The following is a 21,725-nucleotide window of genomic DNA, read 5'->3' on the forward strand; positions in this document are numbered from 1 at the left end:
ATATCAGTCTAAATAATAAACTCTAAATAACCAAATGGCTTTTAATAGGACTACATAAAGTTATTCCGACTAGTGATGTGCGGGTTGTCCCAATACCTGGGTAACCCGCAGGTCGAGTTGGGGCGGGTGCAGAAATTGTCACTTTATTTGCGAAGTGGGTTGGGGCGGGCCACTACATTTTTTTAAAAACCCATGTTGTTCAGTGTATATGTGTGATGTAATCTGATCACTGTTTCCAAGCACTTTTAGACTGAAATAAAGCCTGTTTTCATTTACATTACAATGCCTAGTATGTCTATTTAATCACCGTGGGTGCCGGGTAAGCTGTAAAAATAGATACAGTGGTGTGGGACGGGCTGGGTTGGGCCTAATAATCTTATAAAAGTGGGACCTGTGAGTTGTAAACCTCAAGTGCACTACCGTATGAAGATTTTTAAGCAATTAGTAAACATTTTTGATTTTCCTGTTTAGATGATAAACAGCATCTGACTGATATACAAATCCTAATGCTTGGAGGAATACATGTTGGAAAGACTTCTACAGGCAACCTCATTATAGGCAAAGAGGTTTTTAAAGTTAAAGTTAGTGGGAAAACAACATGGCGCAATACCATGTCCTGCACAGTTGGTCAGGCTGAAGTACATGACAGGCAGCTGACTGTGGTCGACACCCCAGGCTGGCACTACAATCACTCTCTTGAAAAGACACCAGAAATTGACAAACTTGAGATTAGACGTAGTGTCTATCTATGTCCTCCAGGTCCACATGTGATTCTGTTAATTGTTTCAGTTGTCACAGCATTTAACAGGCACGTACGCAGAGGAGTGGAAGAACACATGAGTCTTTTAGGGAAGAATGTCTGGAGTCATACAATTGTGTTGTTTACCTGGGGAGATTGGCTTGGAGATACAACTATTGAGGAACGTATTGAGGCAGAAGGAGAGCATCTACAGTGGCTATTGGAACAATGTGGATACAGATATCATGTTTTTAACTGTAAGTTACACACTGACAGCACACAAGTCACAGAACTCCTTGAGAAGATCGAGGAAATGGTTATGGAGAACAACGGCCTTCCCTTTGTACCACCAATGAATGAGAATCCATTCACTGAGTATAACCTCAAGATGAAAACAGCCAAAACAAATATGATGAAAGTGATGAGACAAAGAGATATCTTTCAAGAACTGCTAAAGGGTAGGTGCACAGTTACATATTTTTATAATATGAAATTGCAAGTGAAAAATATACGTGCTCTAAGCATAAAACCAGTTAGTTCCTAGATAAATTACATAGTTACAAATTTTTAATTAAAGCTAATAAATGTTGTTAAAATATATAATACTTGTTGTAATTAACTACAATCCCAGAAAGCACTGTAAAATGACCTTGTATATGAATTAAAATGATAAAACAATAAAAAGTATCTATAGAGAAATAAAACAATTTAAAGATAATTATTTGTAATGTATATTTTATAATTATAACTGTACATAATATTTGTATTATGTTGTTTGTATTATGTATCAAAATTTATTAACACTATAGAAAGGAAATACAATCTCTCAAATGTGAGGATTGTGCTTTTCGGAGAAAAAGGAGCTGGAAAGAGCACTTCTGGAAACAACATTCTGCATGGATATTTTTTTGATCAAAAGGTAAAGGTATACTGTACACATTGCCTTACATTTTTACAGATAAACAAATTAGCTGTACAAGTCATTTCAACTTACTAACAGCTTCGCCAGTGCTTTTGCCATTAAACTACTGTCAGGATTTACTAAAGACATGTACCCTGTAGTAAAAAATGAGCACTGCAAAGGCATGAACATGATTGTTTTTGCTTTTGTTATTATTATATTGCATTTGTAGTCAATTTACTTGAATTTGCACATTATTTAATGTACAAAAAGCATGCCTTAAATTGAGTTATTTAATGTACACTTAAGAGTAATCACCTGCAGAAATTTCCACTTCAATCAGCGCTTTTTTGAAATTGCACTCTCATGAAAATTTGAATTTGTCCTATTTAGTTAACCTTGCCCTAAATTGCTTTAACTATTTTGATGAGTTAAAGTGTTGTCATAACTTTGTGTATTGATAGCTTCATTAATAATAACTTGATATTGAATATTGAATTTTTTATAGGGTTATCAGATCAGTGACACACATCCATTCACAAGACAATGTGTGTTGAAACAGAAGCAAATTGGGGGATGTCAAATATCTGTGGTGGACACACCAGGCTGGTCCACATCAACTGTAGAAAATGCTAAAGAAATTTTACGCAGCGTCACAGTTTGTTCTCCAGGTCCACATGCATTCCTGCTAGTGTTACCTGTTTATAAGCCATTTACAAAACAAAATCAGGAAGCAGTGACCGACCTAATGAGGCTTTTTGGGGAGAATGTCTGGAGACATACTATAATATTATTCAATACAGGATACTGTCAGATATACAGACCAGTTGAAGAATATATTGCATGTGAGGGAGAAGCTCTGCAAGAATTGGTAAGAAAGTGTGGAAACCGATATCATGTGATAGAGAACGACTGGAGTAACAGATCTCAGATCACAAATTTGCTCAAGATGATTGAACTGATGGTGGCAAAAAACAGAGGTGAATACTTCACTCTGGAAAAGAAAGAAAATAAGCCAACATCAGCAGCCCTCAAGACACTGACTGAAGAAGAGTGGATGAAACGTGAGGATGAACTTATAGACAGGGTGTTGAAAGCAGTAGTGGTGGATCTCGAAGAAGAATCCAGACAGCCAACTCACAGAAGAGAAAGCTTCAATGGTGCAATCCCAAGCAGTATGTTTCTATTTACTGATGGTTAATCTCCCACCATTATCATATTAAATTACTGTATTATATTAATATAATAATAAGTGTTTATTTATATATGCTACCTAAATGTTTAACAAAAAATCAATGTTTTTCCAGTGAGTGGAGATTCTGGATTTTCTGATGTCAACAGTTTATATGGAGTTGATGCACTCAATTCTGCTTTTAAAGTGTCTCAATGGCTCAGACACCCAGGATATGAGGCAACATCACCTGCATATGACACCATGAGCACTGTATCCAGTTCTCGATATCAGAAGATGGAGAATGTCAAAGATGATATTCCAGTGCCCAAACACCCAGCAGACGATATGAAATCTGTTAGTAATATGCAGATAAAATAAATTACTGCATTATATACAGTACTGTATGTAGTCTGTAAACAGGAATAATCACAGCATTAAGATATAAGCTTGTAACATGTTAGACAATGACCAGCAGTAAATTTCCACCTGTACTTAGTGGATCGAAATTTTGTCGTCAAGCTTCCATCTGAAAAGAGTGATTTGATCATATGAATACTAATCGCAAATCCTGCTCAATCAACGTCAGATGTAGACAAGAAGATCATGACAGCACCATGTACAGCTAACTGCTTCAGCTTCTTTACAGACACATTGTTAAGTAGGAATGAATAAGAAAATGTTTATTGTTGGTAGCTGTCCTTCATTGTTATGTACCCTTGTGTGTATTCAGTCTACCATTGTTGGTATTTGATAAATCAATGTTACTTGCGGTAATATTTGAATATGTATAGTATGTCCGTACAGTATGGTTGTGCACATATACAACTAGAATAATGTTTCTTGACGAGGTATTATTATTACCATTATTTATTTTATGTTTTTTTTTCTCTTTCTTTTTTCCATTGATATAATTGAAGACGGAAGCATTTTGTTCAGTTGGTATAAATTCTTTAATAGACTGGGGTGGGGTTCAATAAGTTTTACTTCTCCCCACTCCATTTCAAGCATAAGTGCTAGTTATTATTATTCTTATTATTGAGTATTCTTCCATTGTTATACTATTGGCTTGAAATAAATAAATAAATTAAAATGAATGAAATGAAAATGAAAATCCTTATTCCAATCCTTATTCCCTTCCAGTGTCTGCTGAAATACATCATAGGCAAACCTTAGGATTGACAAAGTAATTTAAATGTAATGCTGCTCAATCAAATTTTTTTATTTTATTTTAAATTTGGGATAAATGTTGTCAGTAGTTCACAGAATATGTGTATCTAAAATATGTACATTTTAGTATATAAATAGGCACAATTCATAGATCGGCAAAACACCTGCATCTTGTCATCCACTAAAATGGGAAATAACATCATCCTTTGAGAGAATTATTCTTTAAATTATCTCTAGCATTAAGATGTTTGAAAAGCCTATAAATGTAAGAAAGATCTGAGGCAGATAAAAACACATTTTCAACTCATTCCTGTAAGTTCCTTGTTATTATTGAATACACCTCATATCTGCAATTTCAAAAATATAATTATTGTATTTTTAAAGTAACTTTATGACAATGGGCTATTGAATAATTAAATATAGTTTTCAATTTGTAAACTGTGTGGTTGTTGACAGCTAAATAATGTACAAGCAAGTGGAAAAAAATGTGTATAGAGTATACAGTGCCTGACATAAATAGCAAGTATTGTAACATTCATTGAAGAGGTAAAGGGCGTATGTTGTGATTTTGACATTTGTGGGGACGTAAATAATGTCATTATATAATCTTAGGTATCATATTTATTAAAGTTGCACGTTTCAAAAACAACAAATATAGAATAGGCCTATGTTATTTTTATTTCATGTTTAACTTTTTTGTGATGCCAGTGAAAATTCTGACTGGGCAAGTAAAATACTGATCAGATGTCCTCCAAAACTGCTTCAGCAAAAAATAATATAACACATTATTTAACAGCCATCAAAAAAGCACAAACAAAAAAATAACTACTGTAGTTAGCATTTATTTTATTGTTCGTGCAAAAAATGATTTCAGATGATTTCAGAAAGGCAAAGCCAATCATATTAGCGATGTGAGTGACAAGGCGGGACAATACAGTGTTCCCTAAATATTGGTAGGGACATGTCCCTAGTGTCCCTACCCAAATCAAATGCTTTTGTGGATCTGGATGAAGAATCAAAGCGGTCATCTAAGTAAGCAGACAAAGAGTAAGCTTGGACTGCTCCATCCCAAATATTATGTTTATATTTATCTTTACAATGCCCCACAATCTGCATAATAATACATAAAAAAATTGTGCCGTCAATTCGGACGGGATTAGAAATCTCAGTAAAACATTCAGAAGTGGGAGGGGGTAACTCGATTGCGCAGCGCGTCACCTCTTGTTGTCACATGCACATTACCTTGCTTCCTGATATCACATGTGCAAACAACATGACACACAGAGGAGGAAAACTCAAAACACTGTGTTTCATTTCAGTTTGGGAAGAACGTCAGCAGAGGTGTAAAAAGTACTCAAAAATGTTACTCAAGTGAAAGTACAAGTACTGAGTGTAAATTTTACTCAATTAAAAGTAAAAGTATCTGGCCAGAATTATACTTGAGTAAAAGTAAAAAGTACCACATTAAAATTGTACTTGAGTATTAAAAAAGTAAAAGTAACAGGAAAAATTTAAACCAGAGATTCTTGTTTAACCTTTTAATCTCTAAAAACATGAAGTGAATGCACCACATACAGGTTTTTATCCTGCTTTACAACTGTTTGTATTTAAATGTATTTCATTATCAAAATATAAAACGACCTAATTTCAGTATGCAACATGCTACTCGAATTTAACTAAAGCAGAAGCTGATTTTCAAAATTGAGAATCAAGCATCTCACAGACAGCCAGTGCAGAAAGAGTTGTATTAGTTCTTGTTATTACTGTCAGTCCAAATCTGATTTTGGTGCATATTCGATTGGAACCCAATCACATTTAGAATGTGTGAACGGCTAAAAACCACATGAAATCTGTTTTTTTCTTTTCTGTTTCAAGCTATATCCAGAGGTGGTTTGAAATACTTTTCAAATCACATTTCCAGAAATACATTTAAGTCTGACCGCTCTGATCGTATTTTTGTAGCTTTTCGGTTACGTCATGCTGTTGCGTCACGTAAAATGTAAACACGATTGTTGTGCCAGTGTGACGTCATTGCCATAGAAACAGTGCAGATAATCCAGAAAATGGCAAAACCCTACAGGACGCACAGATCGGATCTTAACAGTTGTGATACACAATGTGGACAGTGAGTCTGTCCAGTCAGACATGCAACAAAATCAGTTTTGGACTGACAGCGTGAACAAGGTCTTAGTCTTGATAGAGAGGCTGCAAATAGCAGGGAATGTGAGCAGAGACTTCCTGGTGTCTGAAACTCAGGCCAGATATCCATCCAACTCTTTGCTGGCTTAATGTGTTGTCGGTTTCAAAGAAGCAAAAAAATCTTTATCCGACGAGCCCACTCGCGAGTCTCTAGCCCTTTCTCGGGCCGAGATATGGTCAACCCTTCCCGGATTTTTCCTTGGCCTTAGCTCAGGTACCTTAAGTCCAGGGCGTTCGCCCTTCAGGTCCCTTATCCTACCCAAGAGGGCCTTTACAACAAGCCACCCACGAGTCTCTAGCCCTTTCCCCGGCCGAGATACGGTGGTCCTTTCCCCGATTTTTTCCATGGCTGTAGCTCGGGCACCTTAAGTCCCCTCGGGTATAAGCGACCCAAAGGCATCCAAGCTACAGTCGTGGGAAAATCAGGGGAATGACTGCTGTATCTCAGCCGGGGAAAGGGTTAGCGTCAGGGTTGGCTCGTTTGAAAGGCCCTCTCAGGTAGGATAAGGGACGCCAAGGGCGAATGCCTAGGACTTAAAGCGACCGAGCCACGGACGTTTGAAATTCAGGAGACCGTCGGCTACAGAAAGGGTTAGAGAGTCGGGGGTTGGCTCGTTGAAAAGGCCCACTCGGGTAAGATAAGGGACCCGAAGGGCGAACACCCCGGACTGAAGGTGCCTGAGCTACGACCCTATGAATTTCAGGGAGTGGCACGCTGTTTCTCGGCCAAGGAAAATAAATAACTGGCCGTCAGCACAATTCAATTGGTTTGGTAAGAATAAGGGAAAATAGAATAAAGTGATCTCTAAAAAAATAAGTACTTTTTGACTGTAAATAAAACTGTAAGGAGTAAAAAGTACTTTTTTTTCTTAAAAAATGTAATGAAGTAAAAGTAAAAGTACTGATTTTAAATTGTACTCAAGTAAAGTAAAAATCCCCCAAAATAATACTTAAGTACAGTAATCAAGTAAAATTACTCAAGTACTTTACACCTCTGAACGTCAGTTTCAGAAACAGTTCCGTGCCTCTGAGAAATTTGACTTTTTTTTAAGTTTGTGTCGTGTTATTCAGGAACTGACTTGCCACTCACTTGTTTTTCCATCTAGAACACAAGTAAATGCTTCTTTAAGCGCTTTTAATTGAAAAGAAACCCACAAATTAACAGGAAATTATGCAATTTACGTGTACATTTACAGCTGGTCTATTCGCACTCGATTAGTATTACCTAAGGCAATTTGTCCGGACCTTTAGGTAAAAGTCGCCCGTAATCTTTACTGACATTGTTCGTAATAATTACTGACATGGAGCATTCAGACAGGACTAAAATCACTATGAAGCTATGATAAAAATTGCTTTACCCCACCTCCCTAAAACTGATCGAAATCCGAATAGTACTTAAGCTGCAAATGCCCCTTGACTTTGTAAATAAAGAAGCATTTCTTGGTCAATCAAAAAATCTATTTTTATGTAATTTAGACCAATCTACATTTTAATGTAACATACTTAAAACAGTTATGATCAGTATTGAAGAAAAAAATTGAATTTTTTTTTTTTTAAATTTACAATATGGTTGTATTTAACAATTAGTTAATGCATTAGCTGACATGAACTACCATTGAACAACACTTCTATGGCATTTATTAGGCAAAATTTTTTTTTCATGTTAATTTTTGCATTTACTAATACATTTATAAAATCAAGCGTCATAACTGTTAACATTAGTTAATGCACCATAAACTAACATTAATAACTGAATTGACACTAGCCTCTTTCACACAGTAATTCTAGTAAATTACCATGAATTTACCAGAATGAATTTACCAGTAAATACAAAAATGTGCTGTTCACACAGGCAGTGACGTTCCGTCTTTTTACCAGTAAGACATAATTCACACATTAGTATCAAAATACCGATAAACTCGGAGAGAAAGCATAAGTTAAATGTGGCGCGCGGTCGCGATCTCCATGTCATATTTGTACACAATGGTGGGTTATGACTTAATATCGTCGGTCCGTATTTTGTTGTTTTCACATCTGTGGCAAACGGTCGCGAAGTTGCTCGTGACCAAACAACATTGCGTTAGGCGGCATCACACGGAACCTGTGTTTGCACATTAGGCTTCACCGAGGGTGTGCTAAGGACGTCGGCAATTTGGCAAATATATGGTAAGCTGTTTTAAACAACTTTGAAGAAATGTGGATGTTAACTTCAGTTGTGCTCGACTTTTAAGCAGCATGGGTGTGGAAACGAACGTAAACAGTGCGGTGGTAAACGCATCATCTGTTTAAAAACGTTCTGATTGGCCCGATCTGTCAGCGCGGTCTGACGCCGTCCATTTTAAATGCCGGTAATCCTATATTTTTCGATCACACATAGCGCATACCAGTAAACTACTGGTAATATTACAACCTGTCTTACTGGTAAATTGGGAGCACTGATTTACCGGAAAGGTTCTGTTCACACATGACATGTTAACTGCAATTTACCAGTAAATTACCAGTAAAGACTGTATGTGTGAAAGGGACTATTGACCAACATTAACAAAGATTAATAAATGCTGAAAAACTATATTGTTCATTTTTTTTGTTCATGTTAATTAATGCATTTACTAATGTTTACTAATACAGCCTTTTTGTAAAGTGTTACCGGCCACATCACTGGGGTTACCTTTAATCACTGGTTCATAATATTTTGTCAAACCGCTCTCTAAAATGATATCTTCAATCATCATTATTTTTATGCCTATATAGTTTTTTTGTATCTTCTCTCAGTCACTATCTGTATAAAGCTGAAACATACAATGGCCATGTCTACATGCACTCTCAACAAACAATTATAATGTGTTTAAGGCAAAAATACAACTAAACTGTGGCTCATGTAAATGAAAAACAGCATAATCGAGTAGCCAAAGGAGTTGAAAAACAAACAAGAATCAACATGAATTGCATAGAAGTTTCCACATGCCAAATAGTTTTTTTTGTTTGAGGTTCATGTCAGATCATGTTGCACACAGTCCTACAGTAGAAAAATAGATTTTCAGTTAATATCTAAATGGGACATGATGTTTGAGAGCTCTGATCATTTTTTAAAAATATTTAGCTCCTTTTCTGTTTCACAAATATTAAGTTGTGGCTTTCAAAAAACATAAGGGTGAGTAAATTATGACTTTTTATAAATTATGAATTTAACTTTAATTTACAGTAAATGGCGGGACTTGGGTTTGGGTTTAAGACAATTATATACTGTATTTATAAGTTTACATAATATTTAGAATTTGACAGATACTTTGTTTGCAGAAGCTATGGTTTACAAAACATTTTGTACAGAAATAAAGTAAAAGTAATTTACAGTACAACTAAAACACTTCATCAAACTATCATTATCAAAGATTTGCTAACTTCTACTGTACTCACCTGATTATAATAAAAGTTATTTTCTTAGTCTTTGTCTGGTGTTAAATGTACTGTATATTTATTTTAATATTTTTTTTACTTCTCTACTTTGGTTTTCAGTACTATTTCTGGGTTTTATAACAATGTGCACCATTGGCCTTTGCTCCATGATGCCAATTTATTCATATGATTGTTAATATTATTTACAGTATACACTATAAGACATTTAAAAAAATTGTAATAATAAAACACCAGCATTACTTACAATTCAATCACTTTCAGTATTTTGAAGATACAAGTAAAACAAGAAGAAACATGTCAATATACTGGACAGGACAAAACACTGGGGTGTTGGGAAGAAATTCAACATACGGTTTCTGTAAGTTTACAAATGTTTTTATGTTTGCAATTACATCTAACAAATATTGTATTTAGAAGTAACTTGCTGACTAAACAAATTTGACTTGTTTAAGACAAAAAACTATCTGATATAAGAATGGTAATGATCGGGTGTCGAGAGCTGCGAACAAAGCGAGGAAGTGGAAAAAGTTCAGCAGGCAACATCATTCTGGGAAGAAATGCTTTTGATGCTGACAGAAGAACGGCACGATCTGTTCAAGCTTCAGGAGATGTACATGAAAGACATGTGACTGTGGTTGATACACCAAGCTGGTGGTGGCATTACACTGTGGAAACTATTCCTGAGTTTGATAGACTGGAAATTATGAAAAGCCCGACACTATGTCCTCCTGGACCTCACGCCTTCCTTCTGCTCCTTCCTTTAGATGCTTCAATTCCTCTAGTGTATGCAATAGAGAAACATCTAGAGTATTTCTTCAAAAATGTCTGGAGTCACACTATTATATTATTCACCTCCGTTGATGCAAATGATAATTACAGAACATTGACCAGTTTTAAAAAATGGACAGACTTTCAATCGCTTCTCAGGAAGTGTCAGGACAGATATCATGTTCTGAGTATTAAAAACAAGGACAACTATCAAGTGATCTCACTGCTGGAGAAGATTGAAAGAATGGTGGCTCTAAACGGTGGCAAGTACTTTGACATCATCAGAAGTGTCTCTGTATGGAATGAAAGAGTGAATGTAATAGAAGAAAAAGTCAAACAGAGACTTCTGGCAGTAAAGGAACAAAGAGAGAAACTCCAAGCACAGATAAAAGGTAAAATATCCAATGCATAACACCAGTGATAAAAAACGTGTCTGCTCATGTTGTACCTGGAAAGAGGCCGTCAACAGTGGCGGCTCATGACTGCTCATCCGAGGGGCGCAAGTTCAAAATATGTGTTCGGAGTGTCATGTGTGTTGCTTGTGTTTTCAAAATATGTGTTTGTTGCGTCATGTGAACCATGTGCATCACGTGTTTCGTCAAAATAAGTGCCTGCTGCACACGCGTCAAAACCGTTTATGATAAAAGAGGCGCTCACGTTCACAAAATACACGCAAGACACTCCCTTAACAGTAAACTCTGATAACACATGAGATTATGCGAGTATCTGGCAAACGCAAGCGTTTCTTTTATCATAAACCCTTTAGACGCATCTGCAGCAGGCACTTATTTTGACAAGACAAGTGATGCACACAGGATCTCTAAATGCGCAGAACACATATTTTGAAATTACAAACCACACACATGACGGGGTACATACATGTTGTGATGAACTTCGCATCGAGCGCCCTCGAAAAAAGAAGTAACCGGCCGCCAATGTCTGCTAACCATGTAAAATGTTGTGAAAGTAATTGACGTGAAAAACTTGAGTTGAGTGGTCAACAGTAACACCTGACTTTTTTTCCTGAATAGACAAGCAACAACATCTAATGGATATTGGGATTGTGATACTTGGAGCAGGTTGGTTTTCATGCAGCTCTGCAGGTAATGTCATTCTGGGCGCAGAAGTTTTTAAAACTGGTGCTTACAGAACAACAGTTCGCTGTGAAGTCGTTCGTGCTGAAGTACATGGAAGATGGCTGACAGTGGTTGACACTCCAGGCTGGCATCTTGACAGACCTCTTGAAAAGACATCTGAGATGGACAAACTAGAGATAAAACACAGTGTATGTCTATGCCCTCATGGTCCAGATGCCATTCTGTTAACAGTTCCTATTGACACAGCATTTAAGAAGTCTTATCAAACAGCTGTTGAAGGACACATGAGTCTTTTAGGAAAGAACGTCTGGAGTCATACAATCGTGCTGTTCACTTGGGGAGATTGGCTTGGAGATACAACCATTGAGGAACGTATTGAGGCAGAAGGAGAGCATCTACAGTGGCTTATAGAGCAATGTGGAAACAGATATCATGTTTTTGACTGCACAAAACACAATGACAGCACACAAGTCATTGAACTCCTTGAGAAGATCGAGGAAATGGTGATGGAGAACAACGGCTGTCAATTTTTACCAGAAAAAGACAGAAATTCATCCATTGAGTATGACCTCAAGATGAAAACAGCCAATACAAACATGATGAAAGTAAGAAGACAAAGAGACATCCTTCAAGAACTGTTAAATGGTAATGCAATGCCAATGTCAATTATGAAATTTAAAAGTGAATCATTTATTTCAGCTAATTTTTCATTCTGTCACTACTTCCTTTATTCTAGACAAGAACTACAATCTTTCAGATGTGAGGGGAGTTCTTCTTGGAGCAGAAGGAGTTGGGAAAAGTATGTTGGGAAATATTATTCTGCAAAGAAATTGTTTTGAGAGGACACTGGATGAGGTATTTCAATTTAAAGTACTTCAGTACAGTACCAATATATACAGAGCTCAGATGCAAAATCATCTGACATGTTTTCTTGTAAATGTGCATTGTTTATCAGACTCTTAATGGATTCTGCCAACAATGCAGTATTTCTGAATGATCTGACGCCAGGATCAAGTGGATTTAAATGTAAATTAATTAATGAACGTTAAATACATGCCAAGAGCATTTGTTTAATATCATTACTGAGTAGGCATTTAGCAGCTTTTGCATCTGAGCTCCTTATATCTTTAAAAAACGAAGTAGGGGTGCGCAGGGCACAAATTAACGGAGGGTGAATTGTAACATGGACCGTTTACATTGTTGCACAGGTTTGAAGGATTTGTTTTTCCAGTTTTTTTTTCACACTGCCAAAAGATGATCTTCCACAAATTTGTGGAAATGTATAATGTTTTTCCAGAGAGTTATTGATGAACGAGTGTTTTGGTGGCATGTACAATAGGTACATTTTTTCATCATATGTTTTTTGGTTTCTGAGTTGGGTGTGTAAGATACCAAAATCAATGCTATGTCATATTAATCAGTGTGTTGTTGACTAAAACATAGGATCATTTTGAAATATGTCTGCAACTCTTAGCAACTTCTTTGGTGGGCTTGAATATATTTTGACCCAGCGGGGTTAATTGTAACACTGTGTTACAACTAACCCCTCAGCACTTACGATATGAAAACCGCTAACATTAGCGTTATTCTTGCCTTTGTTTTAAATAGGCTACACACAAATGATTGCTGACTACCAACAAAATAAATGGGCCTTTTTTTATCAAAAATCGTGTTAAATTTATTTTTGTTCATATCTTTAATATTGATTGAATGAGGTCATGCCAAAGATTAAAATCATTATGGCTAAAATCAGACTTTGATTTTCTTTATATCAGAATTTGATTTTGAGACTTTAGTATGTTTTTTACAGACTGGGTCACATATATAAAAAACATATTTATTTTTTGCTTAATTGTGCTGCTTTTTCTCACATATTTAGACATTTGCATCCATTTTTAATTGAACTATTGTTAGAAAAGGGCTGGATATTATAGACAGATATATAAACAATATCCACTTCAAGTATATAGACAAAATAGTATTGAAATATTTGCCTGCAAACTTAATTTTTAGCAAGTGTTACAACTAACCCCCTGCTTGTTACAATGAACCCCACCTATGGGTAAGTTGTAACGTTTGCACTTCTGTCACGTTTAGTGTAATAGTCCAAGAATGGTAAGTACTAGAAACAAACTTCAAATGTTCATTTGTAACTGAGATATGTGTGTTGCTTGTGTAAAAATATAATTCATTAAAATAAAATATTTTTTAATGATTGAGCCAAAACCAAGCGTTAGGTTGTGCCCCGCTCTCCCCAATACATCTGATTTTAGTAAACGTACATAAATACAGCATATAACATGAATACTGATGTACACATGATATTCTCTGACTAGAGTTGTACAACTGTACCAATATACAAAATGAACAAAAAACTAGCTACTTTGAATTGCCAGTTAATTTATCAAAAAATCATCCGATGATTACACATTATGATTGTAACATTGTCTTTCTGTTCAGAACTACATAATACCTACAATGCAATGTGTGATGAAACAGAGCAAAATTGAGGGATGTCAAGTCTCTGTGGTGGACACACCAGGCTGGTCAACATCAACTCCAGAAAATGTAAAAGAAATTTTACGCAGTGTGACAGTTTGTTCTCCGGGTCCACATGCATTCCTTCTTGTGTTACCTGTGCGTGAGTCTTTCACAAAAAAATCTCAACAAACAGTGGAGGAGCTCATGAGCCTTTTTGGAGAAAGTATCTGGAGACATACTATAATTGTATTCATTGATCAATTCTGGTTGAGAGACAGACCAGTGGAGGAGTACATTGCATGTGAAGGAGAAGCTCTGCAAGAGTTAGTAAGAAAGTGTGGAAACAGATATCATGTGATAGAGAATGACTGGAGTAACAAATCTCAAGTCAGGGATTTGCTCAAGACGATTGAACTGATGGTGGCAAGAAACAGAGGTGAATACTTTACTCTTGAAAACAACAAAATAAAACCACCAACAACAACAATTTTTAGTGAACCAAAAATACTGACTGAAGAGGAGTGGAGAAAACGTGAAGATAAACTTATTGAGAAGATGCTGGAGGCTGCAGTGGTTGATCTGGATGCGGAAAAATCCAAGAAGACATCTCCCAGAAGGGAGCAAAGCTTTAACAAGCCAATCCCTAGTAGTAAGTATTTTATGTGAAGTTTTTGTTTAACTAAAAAATGAACTTATTTCCTACAAACTGTACTTCTCTATTGTAAACAAATTTAGACAGAATAACCAAATGCTACATTCATCATCAAATATTTTTGCTTAAAATCTGCTTAATCCCAGCCTCAGGTCATTCAGAAATACTGATTTGCTGGCAAAATCATTTAAAGTTTGCATATTGTTAAATCTGAAATTTCATGGTGTTTTCCGAGGTCCCGAAGTACCATAAAGTAAGTTTCATAACAATAATTTCACAGTCAAACAAACCCCCAAGGAATATCGCACCATGTGAAAAAACGCTGGTTCAATGGATGGGGTGACTAAATCATTGCACAGGCTTTTTAAAAACATTAATATACGAGACCAATGGTTAATGTTCATTAATTCAGAAATTCCTCAACAATTCGTTCGACCTTAGCCTTCTTGATGCTTATGTGTTGTTTTGTAACATTCCAGTCTTTGGTAGCCACAAGTTTTGATAGAAATCTGTTGGAAATCAGACGTTGTTTGTTTTCCTAAGTTACAGACACCAGCCCTGTTAGTCTGTGTTCTTACAGAACAGTCTCTGTGTCTATTGGTTTACTAACCTAACATTTACAGAAACTAACTTTTATTGTAAGGGTATAAGTGTATTTCACTTATAAAACAACAAGCCAATCAGAAGAGAGGCTCATGAATATTACTTAAAGGGATAGTTCGGCCAAAAATGATATTAAACCCATGATTTACTCACCCCCAAGCTGTCCGAGTTGCATATGTCCATCGTTTTTCAGACAAACAATTCAGGAGAGAGTATTAGCGTAGTGTACGCACTTTTCTTAGTGACGTATGACAAATTCGGAGGGCGGGGGCACAAAGCAGCAGCAGAGTAGCCTCCGTAAGCTCTCATCCTGAATGTGGACGCGACTAAGATGGCACCGCTATACCGGAAGGTATTTATTTTCGTTAATAAAGTTTTAAATATGGATATTTCTACAACAACACCGCACGGATTACCCTCAGAAGACCTTTGTTTATCATCCTGGAGCTGTTTGGATTTAATTTGTGAAGGATGGACGCACTTTTTTTGGACTTGAAGGTCAAGGACTATGGGTGGACCCCGTAACATTACATTTAAGATCTAAAACATTTTCTAAAATATCAGAAAATGTGTTTGTCTGAAAAACGATGGACATATGCAACTCGGACAGCTGCGGGGTGAGTAAATCATGGGTTTAATATCATTTTTGGCCGAATTATCCCTTTAATACATGCCAAAACGACCTGTTCTTAGCAGTGCTTCTAAAAAATATAAAGAGATTGTTTGTGGTACTTATGCTGCAAATATATATTTTTAAGGACATCATAACCTAAAATAAAACTCTAGAAAGCTTTGAAATATGGGACCTTTAAGTGTTTAATAAAGAAGATCATTTACAAGAAAACATGACAGACATACTTAAGAGGGTTTTGCATTTTAGTTCTTCTTATGTAAACAAAATAAATCTAATAACATTCTTTCTGTTTCCAGTAAGTGGAGAGTCAATTCAGAGCCACATATTTGAATACCCTGTTTACAACTCTGTTGTAAAAGTATCTGAATGGCTTCAGCATCCCAGGTACAGGTACCACGAAGCATCATCTGGATATGACACCATGAGCATTACAAGTTCTGCAGATCTGACAGTGATGGATGAGGAAATTGACAGAAACGATGTTCCGACACCCATGCCCAGACCATTATAATATTTAATTTACCAACACATGGCATGAACATTTTTTAACCATATCAGTAACACAACATAGTTAAAGCTTGTAGTATAATTAGTAATAGAGCCAAATGTTCTGCCTTCATTACTACCATGCAACAACAAAAAATGTGGACACTTGGATGGAATACCTACCGTAGTTTGGGGAATGAATGTACTTCAAAATGTGTATCTTTAATGTGAGTTGCTTTGGATAAGTGTCTGCTAAATGCATAAATGTAAATGTGATTTGAGATTGTTTGAGTAATGATATAACTATAAACAAATATACAATGTCATGCTTTATAGACAGAATAAAAAATTAAACAATATATTTCAATATACAGCAAACATGTACTGTAAGATTATTGCAAACTGTAGTTCAATTTAATGTTACTATGAAAATGCACTATTATGTGCTGAATTTCTAGAATTATTATTTACAAACGCAAATCTAGATTTCATGATCAAAACATTCAATCAATTGAAACTTTGTACAAGAACAAGTACAGTATGTGTTAGTGTGTTTATGTGAACACCAGTTAAGAATTGTGACACATGGCAAATATAAAACATATAATAATTATCAGATTGCATAATGTTTTATATTTGTTTGATGTCTTAAATAATAGACACATTTTCTGAAAGACTCATCAACTGTTCATCCATAAAGTGTCAATGGCTCTGCGAGGTAGCTGGAAAAGGTAGAAAAAGAGAAATCAAATAAGAACTTACCCTGATAAGACACCCAGGACGAGGTTAAGCATGAAGAAGGAGCCGATGATGATGAGAGGGATGAAGTACAGCCAGTTCCAGGTGTTCCCCGAGGCATCATTGGTCTGTACATACAGATATACAGAGAGTGAACTTACATTCATTTCAGCATATAAAAAATACAATAATGTATGTATGTTCTTTTGAATAATGAAAATGGGCATCTGTCTCACCTAGAGGAACACAACTAAATAGATTAATTACTGTAATTAAGCCATTAAAAATCCACTACCACATGCAGTAAGGCAAACTGCATAGGCAAAGCCTCAGGCTTACAACAGCATCCTAATGCAATAAAAATTTTGGGAAACCTGACTGGAATAAGGGAGTGTTTTTGCAAAAAGTGCATCTCCTGTTGTACACAATGATGGGATCTTTTTAAAATCTCAACTGTTTCTTGTGGACAGCAAAAAGATTAAAAAGAGAGCAACTTGCTTGTTTTGCTTAAGTCTCATGCTTCTCAGATTCTCAGAGGAAGGACTGCAATAATCTCACCCGCGTTTGCTCTAAAGCTTCTGCTCCTTAATTCATCTCCCAATGGGAGCCTTTCAAGACAAAATGTGTGGATCAATCTTGCCTCCTCAATAATGACCCTGATGGTGCTAATGCCATTGATTGTGTATCACTTTAAAAAAGCCTTTAATTGAGATACTGGTAAGAACTAAAGCTGCTTAATAAACTCTAATCTACTAAAGCAAGTGCATGGAGATCAGACATGCAATACATTTTATTTACCCCTGTATGGTTCTTCATAGGTGCTTTATATGTGCTATATAGCACTACAAATGATTCTCCTATGATTATGAGCTTTTAGTACTATTTAGCACCAATTTTTAAATATCATTTGATATCATATTGTCAATTTCTTCTATAAATGAAGAGTTTGGTTCTAATACGTGATAAACGGCATTAAAAAAAAAATGCATTACTACAATATCCGCCGTGTTATTCTGTCATCTTTTCTCCCTTTTTTCCTAAAACGCAATAAACGCCATGCCTCCTTTTACGCAGAATGCAATAAATCTGCTCAACAAATCACAACGCACCATTGCAGGCATTGTAAACAACAATGGCGGTGCTCTGAATACACACTGAATCCTAGTTTTCCACATCTATTTTGTACTTCGTGATCAACAAACAAACAAAAACAAAATAATACTTTGATGGCATTAATAAACCTGTGGTGTTTTTTTGTGGCGAGGAAGAAACGTAAGCCATCAACATCTAATAATTTACGTGAGAGGCACTCGGGAGCCGGAAAAATGCTGACTGTTGCTTGTTCTCCCGACAGCATCAAGCTTCTGTCATGCTAACACATTGACCCCAGTTTTTATAATAAATATTTGAAAATCAAATTAAGGATTTGCATTTTTAATGTAATTATAACCCAAAGATGCTTTGTGAAAGTTTGTAACAGAAAATTGTGGTTTTCATCTTGTCACTTTCTTGGTACAGAAAACACGTTTTTACCTAAATTAGTCAAAATGGATTTATTGCGTTATCCACCATAATTTTTTAGAGCATAGTGCATTATAGGATTGCCTTATCTGTGAAGAAATACATGTGATGCTGCCATCAAATTAGGTTAAAATTATATATCCTAGGATTCAGCACAATTAAGTTGCTGACCTTTCAGAAAAGTGCATACAGTATATGATGCCTCAGAGACTGATGATACAGAGCAAATGTCTTTTTTTGCTCTATTTTCACCCACAATGTCTTTCTCGTGCATGCGCTTCCTCTTAAAAATAATTGTGGCTATAAATGGGAAGAATACGACATTTTTATTAACCCATTAAATATTGATTTAAAGAACTGAGTCATAATATAACAGAATAAAGTCATAGTGTTTTGAGAATTATCTCATAATAGGCTTTTGATGAGAATAAAGCCATAAAATGAGCATGAAGTAATAGCTAAGCATGAAGTGATAAAATAAGAACAGTATTGTATTGCCTGAATAAAGTTGAATAAAAAATCCTGTTAATAAATTAAAAGTCTTGGGATGTTATATTAATCGCGGCACTGAACGCAAAATAAAACTAAAGTAGCTGTTTACCATCATCATTTAGCAGGCAGTGAAGCAGCGTTCTGGAAGCACAATCTGTTCTGCCATTACATTAATGATAAAGGCAGAACATTTGAGAAGGTCTTTTATTACTGCAGTATAGACTACACTGTCTCAGTCTATATACAGTACACGCAGGGATTTCACTCCTAATTAAGTAACAGTGAGCTGACCAGCATGAACTGTATGAGCTCCCATGAGGGACAATGGGAAAGAGATCCATGTGAACCAGTAACTGCTCTGTACCCAGAGGAGGCTGTCTATTGTCCCTTACACTGATTAGGAAATACTTAGGGAATTGCATTTTCCTGGAAAGCCAGAGTCATTTATCACTGCCGAGTATTACAATGTACAATTTCACTGGCTCGATATCTATACAGTACATCCCGAATAAACACAAATCAAGACTAGTATTTTATTAAAAACACACTTATGGGTTATCATTTATGGGTTAAAACGACACAGAGTTGTTTTCTATACACACCTGTTACAGAAAATATTATATTGTTATGGCCTATACCACATTGTGATCAATGACAATAAATAAATATTATAAAAAATTATAAAAACTATTTAAAAAAGCACAAAGCACATTTAGGGGAGAGCGAGGCACAACCTAACGCTTTTTGGTTTTGGCTCAATCATTCAAAAAATATTTGAGTTTGATTCATTATATTTTTACATAAGCAACACACACATCTCTGCTACAAATTAACATTTGACGTTTGTTTCTAGTACTTACCATTCTTGGACAATTACACCAAACGTGACAGAAGTGCAAACGTTACAACTTACCCCATAGGTGGGGTTAATTGTAACAGGCAGGGGGTTAGTTGTAACACTTGCTAAAAATTAAGTTTGCAGGCAAATATTTCAATACTATTTTGTCTATATACTTGTAGTGGATATTGTTTATATATCTGTCTATAATAGACGGGTATCCACACTGTATTCATTCATCCAGCCCTTTTCTAACAATAGTTCAATTATAAATTAATACAAATGTCTAAATATGTGAGAAAAAGCATCACAAATATGAAAAAAAAAATGTATATGTGACCCAGTCTGTAATTACCATACTAAAGTTTTAAAATCAAATTCTGAGATAATGAGCATCAAAGTCTGATTTTAGCCATTCATTTCATTATGATTTCAATCTTTGACGTGACCTTATTCAATCAATATTAAAGATATGAACAAACAATTAATTTGACACACAATTTTTGATAAGACAGGCACATTTATTTTGTTGGAAGCCAGCAATCTTTTGTGTGTAGGCTATTTAAAACAACGATAAGAATTACGCTAACGTTAGCGGTTTCATATCGTAAGCGCTGGGTCAAAATATTTTCAAGCCCACCAAAAAAGTTGCTTAGACCTGCAGACATATTTCAAAATGATGCTATGTTTAAGTCAACAAGACACTGATTAATAAGACATAAAATTGGTTTTGGTATCTTACACACCCAAATTAGAAACCGAAAAAAACATATGATGAAAAACATTTCTTACACCACCAAAACACTTGTTCATCAATAACTCTCTGGAAAAACATTTTACATTACCAAAAATTTGCAGGAGATCGTCTTTTGGCAGCTTAAAAAAATACCGGAATAACACAACACCTAACCTTGTGCAACAATGTAAACAGTCCGTGTTACAACTAACCCCGCGTTAGTTTTTGCCCCGCGCACCCATACTCTAAAAAATAAAAGTAATTTTTAATCCATCCCAAAACAATTCGGTTAAAACAACGCAGCATTTGGGGTTGAAACAATCCAACATATAGGTTAAATAACCACCCAAGGGTCTGGTCTCATCCCTAACGCTGGGTTGAAAATAACTTTTAAGAGTTTACCTATATAATCGCCCAAATGCCATAAGTAACAACAACCATGAAGTATGCACACAAATTCGAAATGAAAATAGATTTAAGTGTTATGTTTTATTATGATTATGAATTTAGATGAGTTTATAACTATAAGAATATTGATCATATTTATCTGTTTTTCAATGTTATAGCGCTACTTTTCAATGCATTACACTTCTAATGTAATCCACAAATGCTGATATCAGTGATGATACATCATCTTTCTAAATGACTAAATGAATCAACTGTCAGATTATATAAATGAAGTGTAATTTGTCTAAATCACTTCATGAATAAACTCTCAGATCAGTTTAGTAAAGTATAATTTGTCGGTCAATCTTTATAGAGAGACAGATATGAATTGTGCGTTCGCTCGACTGCAGTGATCAAACTCTTCAGCCAACACCGTGACATAATAAAGACATAGTACACCCTGCATCTCTGTCAATGCAGTCTTTTCAAACCACTCTAATTAATTACATAAAAAAACAAGAAAGAGAGAGACAAAGAACTGGAAATATTCCACTACTGCGCAATCCAAATACAAGTCGACTCCATCAAATCCGATGGGCTATTTTTAAAGATATTTAATGAGCACAGGAATTGCTCTGACAACTCATGATGTCTGTCTGACAGGGTCAAGGTGCACAGACAGCTGGTGAGTCAGCTCG

General features: G+C 35.6%; 3 protein-coding genes across 6 annotated transcripts in view; 2 read left to right on the forward strand and 1 right to left on the reverse strand.

Moving 5' to 3' along the window:
* cacna1bb (calcium channel, voltage-dependent, N type, alpha 1B subunit, b) overlaps window positions 1–21,725 on the reverse strand; it is a 170,526-nt gene that overhangs the window by 76,117 nt on the left and 72,684 nt on the right. For all 4 annotated transcript variants that reach the window (XM_065244126.1, XM_065244125.1, XM_065244122.1 and 1 more), the window contains exon 6: window positions 17,078–17,181. In XM_065244126.1, the coding sequence (XP_065100198.1) occupies window positions 17,078–17,181 (104 nt within the window). The remainder of the gene's footprint in view (window positions 1–17,077; window positions 17,182–21,725) is intronic.
* Window positions 76–3,719, forward strand: LOC135721697 (GTPase IMAP family member 8). Its single transcript, XM_073812623.1, has 5 exons — window positions 76–154; window positions 472–1,197; window positions 1,549–1,658; window positions 2,149–2,815; window positions 2,948–3,719. Exons 1-5 carry the CDS (start codon window positions 76–78, stop codon window positions 3,190–3,192), a joined length of 1,827 nt encoding a protein of 608 aa, XP_073668724.1. The 3' UTR covers window positions 3,193–3,719.
* On the forward strand, window positions 9,000–16,776 carry LOC135721696 (GTPase IMAP family member 8-like). The gene is made up of 7 exons (XM_065244127.2): window positions 9,000–9,331; window positions 9,856–9,952; window positions 10,047–10,754; window positions 11,394–12,104; window positions 12,196–12,314; window positions 13,920–14,589; window positions 16,126–16,776. Exons 2-7 carry the CDS (start codon window positions 9,889–9,891, stop codon window positions 16,338–16,340), a joined length of 2,487 nt encoding a protein of 828 aa, XP_065100199.1. The 5' UTR covers window positions 9,000–9,331; window positions 9,856–9,888; the 3' UTR covers window positions 16,341–16,776.

The sequence above is a fragment of the Paramisgurnus dabryanus genome, chromosome 18 (genome assembly GCF_030506205.2).
Source record: "Paramisgurnus dabryanus chromosome 18, PD_genome_1.1, whole genome shotgun sequence".
NCBI classification, from domain to species: domain Eukaryota; kingdom Metazoa; phylum Chordata; class Actinopteri; order Cypriniformes; family Cobitidae; genus Paramisgurnus; species Paramisgurnus dabryanus.